General features: G+C 35.3%; 1 protein-coding gene across 1 annotated transcript in view; it reads left to right on the top strand.

Moving 5' to 3' along the window:
• Window positions 1-885: 885 nt before the first annotated feature.
• Window positions 886-9,364, top strand: part of PLCE1 (phospholipase C epsilon 1) — a 145,576-nt gene continuing 137,097 nt past the window's right edge. The window contains exon 1 of the mRNA XM_067300059.1: window positions 886-2,217. Within this exon, the coding sequence (XP_067156160.1) occupies window positions 1,024-2,217 (1,194 nt within the window). The 5' untranslated portion in view covers window positions 886-1,023. The remainder of the gene's footprint in view (window positions 2,218-9,364) is intronic.

The raw sequence follows: 9,364 nt of genomic DNA, 5'->3' as shown, positions 1-9,364 counted from the left end.
TTTATGATATCAAAGTACCAAACACAGCATAAGGGTTACTGGGAAGAAAAAAAACCCAAAAAACCTCAAAACACCAAAACAACTGTTGTCATGATAGACTTCAGTTTTGAACAGGAAAAGAATTAGCTATATTTTAAAAAACAGCATAAGTTTAAAAATAATATTTTTTTCTTCAAAATATTTTAATTATCCTGGCTTTAAGTTAGAGAAATTATAGATAGTAAACTTTCTTATTTCAGTTTGCATATATATCTTGTAAGTTCAGTTACTTACAGTGTAATTTCAGTGTTACAGCTTCAGTAAAATTAGTTTTATTCAGTCGTGTAGCTTTCTGTAGTGTAATGAAGACACTATTTAAATACATAAAATTGATTGCAATTTCCCCAAATTGGAAAGTGAGACTTGTAAAGACATATTTAAACTTGTATTTTGAAATTCTCTAGGTTTCAGTGTAATTATCTTCTGATGTTTTGTGTTCCTTCTCTTTACATAAAAGCCATTTCTTTGTGTTGTAATTGTGATTGTGGACATTGTGCCATGGATTCTGTTAAATATATATATATATATATATATAATATATGTATTTTTTTTCTTTACAGAAAACCAACTTTTTGGATGTCCTGCAGAGAGATACGTCTTTGGCATGGATTATACGTTCACTTTTTTTCTTTTTCTGCACCCCGAGGCAACAATATTTGTGCTACATCTGATAGAAGAATTAATTGTGGGAAAAGTCAAATGGCTATGTCACATTAAGAAGCTGATTTAAGAGTGTTTATATATCATGCAAATAATCCACAGCTGGGAAAGATTAATAGCCCAGTAGTTAAACGAATTACTCTTTTCTTTTTTTTTCCTTCCACCCCCCCCCCCCAATTAAAAAAGAACAAGTAACCAACGTATGTTTTACTGTGTGTTTCCTGATTATTTAGCATTGAATCTTTTATTGCACTGAAATCATGGTGTGATGGTTGGTAGAATCCCCTCAAACAAATATCCAACAGCTAAAGATTGTGTGTCAAGATGACCTCTGAGGAAATGACAGCTTCTGTTCTTGTGTCTGTGGTACAGGGTAAAGTGATACCTGCTCAGTCAGCTGGAGATGAAAATAGTGAAAATGCTTTGAACACCAGTGTTATAAAAAGACATACTGCCAGCCCGGGAAGACAAACCACACACACGCTTTCATACTTACACAGACTTGAACAAGAAAGTCTTCAGGGCTCTCTGCCCAAAATATTCTCTCTGGCAAATGAAGAAATGGCTGATGACAATAGTAATGAAAACTTCTGGGGGAGGAACAGCCCCATCCCTGATTCAATGGAATTTCTTAATATTAACCGTAACATTGTACAGAAAAACTATAAGAGCAATATTCCATGCAGCCAGTTATATAAATCATGTGATTCTTTAGTAGGGGGAGATATGTGCCTGGAAACTGGAATTCCTGTTTCACTGGAAAGAACCATGCTTGCTGAAATTCAGTTGAAAGTGGATGGACCTTCGTTAAGAAGCCAGTCAGCTGTAAATAAGAATGCAACTACCGATGCTGATAAGGTAGCCTTTTTTCACTTTCATTGTGCTAGTGAAAGAAATGTATCGAAGGCTTTGTGCAATTTACACAACAATTTCATTTTGGATAACTGCTTGCAGCCAGTAAGTACTGACGATGATCACACCACTGGTTCTACAGCCTGCACTTGCAGATTAGTGGAGTTGACAAATAATTGTGAGAATGGAAATGGGCAACAGTTGTATGATGGTTGTGACACTTTAAGGGATAAGTATTTATGCCTGGAAAGAGCAGCAAGAAAGGTTAAAGTGGCATGCTCAGGTCACAACTTCTGTGGAAATAACTTTACTGGAAGAATGCCCTCAAAGCCCTTTCTGAGCCATTTTGAAGACTGCAGTGATAACTGTGAAGAAGAGATGGAGGAGGATTTTTTTAGAAACAAAAAGGAACGTTCCACTTTATTAATAAGACGTTTTTGTAAAAATGATAAGGAGGTTAAAAAATCAGTTTATACTGGAACAAGAGCAATTGTTAGGACTTTACCTTCAGGGCACATAGGAACTGCGTCTTGGAATTATGTTGAACAAAGGAGAAACGGCAGTGGCTTGAAGCATTGTAGGATTACAACAGAACAGCTAACTGTAATTCAGTCCTTAATAAAATGGGAATTTAATTCCTTTCTTCAGAAGTCTTTGTGGTATGAGGTAAGCTTTTCATAGTTTTTTGTTTGTTTGTTTCTGTAAGACTTTTGCTAACCTGATGACCTTTCATTCAATGAAATGCCTTTGACTGACAAACATTTAGTACCACCTAATAGGATATTTCATCTAACCATATTGAATCTCAGCCTTGTGTTGAACACTGCTTTTTAGAACTACATAAGCTGAATTATTAAAAACTCATTTTGGTTTAAAATTAGCATGAGGGAATAATTATAATTTTACATTTCTATAAAATTGTATTTATGGATAATTATGCACATTTATATAATCTTTAATTATAATTATATGAAATTGTGTCAGTGATAGCAGAAGAATGGACTTGATGGCCCAGGAGCTCCATGATGATTGTGTCCTCCAATAATATCCTAATATCCTTCTAGAAACTAATATTTTTCTGTTTAGGTAGATGATTAAAGAGTTGTAAGTACAGCTGTCCCTCAGTTCTTGTATCAGATAGCAAAGCTTTATGGTGGTGTTCATTACTGTGATACTCACTATCCCAACCAGTGAAGAGTAGATACTTGCTAGTGCAGCATGTGCCCTGGTGGGTGATCACGCTGCACTAAAGGCATCAGCTCAGTGTGTTTCTACAGTCTTTTATGCTTTGTGGTGGGGAGGAGGAGAAGGGAGGGAAGGGAGAATGTTGCATTGCTGAGATCTAGGATAACTTTCACTTACGCAAATATGGAGAGGTAAGGATGTGTTCAGGATTCTTCTTCAGGTATTTCCAGTTTAACTTAACTGACATGTCTGCTGTGTTTTCTCACCACTGCCACATAAAACTGAGTGTATAACATTATTGGGTGTGAAAGGTTTAATTTGAACGCTTTTGTAGTACATATACAAACACAGCAATAACTGTAATAAATTCTGTCTGTGAGTGAACAAAAGATTAACAAGTACAGTAAAACAGTCTAACTACAATGCAGAGTGTCTTCTTGTGTTGAAAAGAGGCTTAAAACTACATGTTTTAAGTCTGTCTTCTTCCAGATGGACACTTCTGAAATTTTTTTTGTACCAACCTCTGTATTTAATCTTCTAATGTATAATAGGCATCAAACATTCTTAGCATTAGTTTTCTGTTATTTTAGTATCAAAGATAATTTCTGTAATTTCTATGTGTTTATGGTTTGTTATTAGCCTTACAGATGCTTTTATACAAACATGAAATTAATACTGTGGACTTTTCAAATACTTATTAAACATATGTACTGAGTTAAAATAGTGTAATGAATTGTGAGCATTTGTAGGAAGTGTTCATGTTAATAGATGAAGAAGGAGAAAGTAGCAAATGAATGTGGTAATTTGTTCTTTCTTTCCCCTTATCTCACCCTTTGAGTATGCATGTGTTTGGAACAGCTAAGTGAACAGTAGCTCTGTTTTTCAGGGCAAAAAAGTCAGAGAAATTCAGTTTTCCTAATGGTACTGGTGTAACAGAGAACAATAAAGACCTTTATGTTTTAAATGGGAAAATGTGGGTCTCATTGGTGCATATCTCTAACATAATTTTAGAGCTAATTTTGGAAAGGTACTGAATTGTTGTCTTTTTTTTTTTAATTTTTTGACTGTTCGCAGTATAGGAAGGTAGGACTGAGGCTTTGGATTATATAGAAAATACAAGAAATAATACTTTTTTAAATGTAGCATATGATTACTGCTTTTACATATTTTATATACAGATTTAGACTTCTCCGCTGTGTAGTTAGTGTGCATTGTCAGAGAGAAGATTTTTATGCTGAATTACTTTTTTTCCTAATTTTTCATGTACTTGTGTAGCCCTGTCCATCTGATAAGGATAAGCATTGCGCTGTGCATGTGTTTAACCTGGCTGTTGTGTCTATACATGAGAAATGTGCTTGTCAGTGTCAGAACAGTGAATGAGTGCAGGCCCTCATGTCAGTCCATCTTAAAGCTGTCCCAGACACCTTTGAAGACTTTGCCATGGAAACAAATACTGGGAGTGCAAGCTCTGTTGTTAGCTTTGCTTGCACTGGTGCAGCATGTCCACTTTTTTGGTCCAACTCAGCTGCATCACATTAGCAATCTGTAGAATTATAAAAGTCATAGTTTCTAGAATCATTAAACCTTCTGTGCCTGTGACACATTAGGTTCATAGTGCTGACGTCCGCCTCTTTTTTTTTTTTCCTGATAGGGTGGTGTTTCTGTGGTAGTGTTATATAATATGACAAAAGTATTCAGGTGCACTATTGACTAAGACATAAAATATGAGCAACTCGCTAGGCTACCCCCTGGGTGATTTTCTCAAACCAGGTGAGTGATCTGGTGATCTCCAGATGACAGTGTAATTGCGCAACAGCATAGCTGCAATGCATAATAATTGAATTTTGTAGTTAAGCTTATTTTGTAGGTGTCAGCACCGTCTTTGCTGTGTCATTACGTTCCTGATACCCATAGCTGAAGCTTTAAGAGGCAAGAATTCTGCTGGCTTGCGTTCTCTCCAGCTGTTTAGGCTCTACTGACATGCCAAAACCAAATGCAATAGCAATTGAAAAAAACCCTTAATTATTATCACTACATCTGTTTACAGATAGAATCTTAACTTTTGTCTGATAAAGGAGTGTTTCATAGTTAATTTAATTGGTATAATATTTCAGCATCTATGATCATTGCACATTTTTTCATGTAGGTTAAATTCATTTCAGTGTTTTTGATTCAAGTGTAAAACTGATTTAATGCAAGGATTCGTGATTTCTTGCATGACTAATGTAAGGATTCTTGTAGTAAGAATTCTTGCTTGCCATACAGTTGACCAATAATCAGCTGGTGGCATCTGTTAACTAATAGTTAAGGAGAGGAAAAAAGATTGGGAGGTAAAGAGTTTTACTGCCTTGTTTAAGAAATGTGATATCTGAAACAATCAGCTTGGAAAATACTTTTAAAGGAAACAGAGCCAGACAGAAGAGGCATAAGAAGTTTTCCCTTTAATATATGGTGTGTGTTTGTCTGAAATTTTTTATTTAAATTCTTCAGAATTAGAATTAATATTTTAATTCTGAGCCTATAAAGAGGTTAATTCCCAATTCCCCTTCCCCCTCCTCCACCCTTCCCCCTTGGGCTGTCCCAGCAACTCTAACCAGTGTATCTTTCTGTTGTATGCTTTCTGACTTCTCTGAAAATACAATTTATGTAACTCAAGTTGATTCCAGAATTTTGGGCGTCATTATGCTGGAGATGTTTGCATTACAAAAATGACTTTTCAGATAGATTGGTGTTTTGCTGTCAGTCATGGAATTAACATCTACTTTGACTATTCTCACAACCAATCACACTAACTAAATACAGGAGCACTTTACATTACATGAAAACATGTACTTGTATGTTTATGATCAAAAGAAATGTTAGTAGTGCTGTTTGTTCAGAGGAGGAGATTTTGTTGGGGGGGGAGTACTTTTGTCAGGTGTAGGATTTACTATTTACCTTTTATTGTCAATATTTTGTCAGAATGAATAGTGTACCCCTCTTTTATCTGACAGTATCTTGGAGGACACATTTTCTGGTACAAAACATGTAATTTATATAATTACAAGACCTATGCAGATTCTTAAGAGGTAAAACAAGAAAACTTGGAAGCATCTGATTTACCCTGTGTACTAAGGACAGTATGAGAAGCATAAGAGTCTTTGAGTACGTGTTTTGTTTCACTCGGATGACTAGTACGATTTGGTGAAACAGAGGCGCAGCTCAGTAGAGTGGCCCCGGGAAACCACCTGGCAGTAGGAGTGTTGCTAGTGAAGTCGCTCTGCCAAGCTCTGTGAGGTTCCCAAGCCACAAAGCAGCCTAAGAAACTAAAATCTCATAGGTGTTCTCTTGTCGGTTCGTTTTAAATTGTTTCTGTAAGAGTTTCAGGTCTAGATTCGCTGTGCTAAGAACATCATTCTGATAAGATTATATGTTTTTTCCACACTTTCTTCTTGCTCCATATTTAAAAAGAAGAAATTATTTAAATGGACTTCTGCATGTTTCCCTCCCACTTTTGCATGTATGCCTAAAATGTTACACTGCTCTTTATGCTAAAGTTTATGCTGCACTTTTTTATTATAAAAAGACAGTTTGCAATTCTCTACCGTATATGGATGTTACTATGAATTACAGACAGATTTGGGGTTTGAGATTCTTTTGTTTTCCCACTTGGAAATAAAATTTCTTAGTCCAACAGTCTGAAAGGAATTTACAGGAGAAAAATGACATAAAGCGAATAAAGCAAGTGGCCTGGGTTCTCTTCCCATTGAACAATCAGTTTTTTCTCTGACTGTGCACGAGTATCTTACCTGTTACTACTGTTGTCATGTTTCTAAACAAAAAGGTTTATTCATATGTTAAAGTAGTTTGAAGGAATGGATGAGCTTTGCTTTGTTCTATCTTGACCCTGCATTACTTTTTTATTTGTGTAAGAGTTACAGCCTTTTATTTAAAGGAAAAAAAAAAGTTCATGAGTGAAACTGACTAGTTGGAAAGAAATCAGGGAAGCAAAAGAGGAGCCAAATAGGCATGAAATTATGTTTTCCCTTCAGTAAGTGCTGTAAAAATAAATTGAACTTTGTTAAATGAAGCTCTGTACTTGTATTTGCTTTGGGTTGAGTTACTCCAGTTTTATAGGCTAGCTTTAAAAATAGAACTTTTACCTTGTCTGCCTAAGTAGTCAATTTTATTGCTATAATGTGTGATAGAGAGAAATCTGTTCGTACTTTGTGTTATTTTGCAGTTGCCTTACAGCTTTAACAATTTGGGGCCAAATTATGAACAATGAGTTTTAGCTGTGAGCACACTTATGTATTTAGAGCCAATAGTGTGGGAGTCTTGGCAAGAGCAATACATTATGTCTTCAGTTTTTCCACATTTTCTGACTTTCCTTCTAGTGACTGTTCATTAACTGTAAAGAAGCATGAAGATCTGTTTTAGAAAATCTCCCTGCAGCACGCTGAAGAGTTTATTTTAGAGTGTTATAAAGTTATCCCTTCTTCTAAATTGTTTTTAGTTTAAAAACTAATTTATCTCAATTACATATATGAACTATTGAAAAGTTTTGACCGTTCACTCTGGTATGTATGAATAAAATCTGTGCTGTATAAAGATTGCTCTGTTGGTGAGTGGGTAATTAAAATCTGAACTCATGAAGTTTCATACATATTTTCTTTAATTTATCTTGCTTTTCTACAGTCTTTTGGAATCTTTTAGAAAATTTATAAAAGAGAATAAGCTTGGGCTGACAAGAACCAATAGGCATATATCTTCTTGGTATGAAATTTTAAACAGGGACTTGTAGGAAATTTTCTGTTCTTGTAAAATGATACCTGCAGGAAAAAGGCCACAATATTTAAGGCATCCTCCATGAGATACAAGGTTATTCAGTTTCTTTATTTATGAAAAGTGTTTTGATATCATATAGTTATGAGCATCTGGTTACAAAGTGTGTGTGTGTATATATATATATATATATATATAGTAGTCAGTAGTATGTTTTTGGATATAGTAGTGACAGCTTAAAGAAAAGGAATAAAACTTGAACATAATGCAGCTGTCACGTACTATCCAAATACATATGAACCGGGTTATCAAGCGACAGGAAAGCTCTGAGCGCTCCCCCACCAAGGAAAGCTAATTGCCCGAGTGCAGCAGCTGGAAGCCTGGTGACTCAGGGCAGTGTGACAGCTCGCAACTTTCACCAGGAATGTCGGAAGTGGGGCAGCGCTGGGAACATAAACATTCAGTCGTGGCATTCCTAACTTCTCTTTCCCTTTTCTTACTCTCCTAATAACTTCACTAGAAAATTGCAAAACTAGAAGCTAGTCTTTATCTGCAAAACACACATGTCGTACAGTGCTCATACTGAGATGCAAAATTGTGTGGCAGAATCCATTTTGTTATCACTTTTAAAACCATAACCATAGTCATTTTTAAAATGAAATTGAAGCTTCATGTTTGAAATGTGCTTATCAATCCTCTAGATGAGCATGAGAGAGGAATATCTGATCATTCTTACTTATAGATGGTGGTATTGTCCTCACTTTTGTAGAAAGTTCAAGAGTCTTTTCATTTATGGAATTATAATACTTACTGTACAAAGTTACGATTTTCTTAGAATAATAAATGCTCAAGGATAGATACCTACAAATAAGTGTGCTACGACAGTATGGGAACATGCAACAGTAACAAAAAGTTTGTTTTTATTTTGAAATCAGCACATGCACCTGCTATAGGACTCTCTGAACAATTTAACTGTTGTGAAAACGGTAGATTTTTCTTTTTAGCTTTTCCAGTAACTATAATGTCTGTTGACTATTTCCAGCATTTGGACTTCAATTTCATAATAAAATTAATGTGAGCTTCTTTTGAGATGATTAAAAGTGATTCTTATACTCTCCATGACTATCTTGATTTTATTCTCCTGACATTTTAAAATTATTTTCAAAAAATCACATCAGATACAGACTTTCTTTAGTAAAATATGAGCAAAACAAAGTATGTGCTGTAGCTGCACTGGTTTGATACTGCGACAGTCTTAGTTCTTAAAGTGTTCACAAATTCTCCTCAAGTATTAAAGAGTGGGTGAAATTCTGGTCATACTGAAATCTGTTTAAAATCTCCTACAGGGCAATGTGACTTGGAAGGAAAAAAAAAAAGTATGTACAAAACAGTTATGGGCTTCATGGGATCCAGAATTTTACATTAAATCTTTTAATAAATGAATTCCAAAATCTTACATTAAACAGTTTTAAAACTATAGCTTTAAACTAAAATTATTGTCTATATAAATATGTATAATGCACTGAAAAGATGGTCAGTTTGGAAGGCTTAACTTGATACTTAAAACCTCCTTGAATTGTTAGCTGCAGATAGCAGTACCCTTCAGTTGCACAGGCTGTTACTTACTGTTCATATTACCACTCTGTTCAGAAGCCCTACTTCTGGACCTGACCCTGTTGTTCTAGCTGTCTTACAAACAAGTGATGATCTCAGCTGCTCTGTAGACTTAGAGACTGGTAGTTGTATCGCTCAGGCATTGGGTAAGAAGAATTACTGCCAAACTCTTTCATGCTGTGGCCTAACTTTCAGCAGGCTTAGTTAGCTCTGTGCTACACTGTAGTCTGCAGCATGGACATACCAAGTT

Source organism: Apteryx mantelli, chromosome 7 (genome assembly GCF_036417845.1).
Source record: "Apteryx mantelli isolate bAptMan1 chromosome 7, bAptMan1.hap1, whole genome shotgun sequence".
In the NCBI taxonomy this organism is placed as follows: Eukaryota; Metazoa; Chordata; class Aves; order Apterygiformes; family Apterygidae; genus Apteryx; species Apteryx mantelli.
The sequence above is the reverse complement of the archived record's forward strand: the minus strand, read 5'-3'. Positions and strand labels throughout refer to the sequence as shown.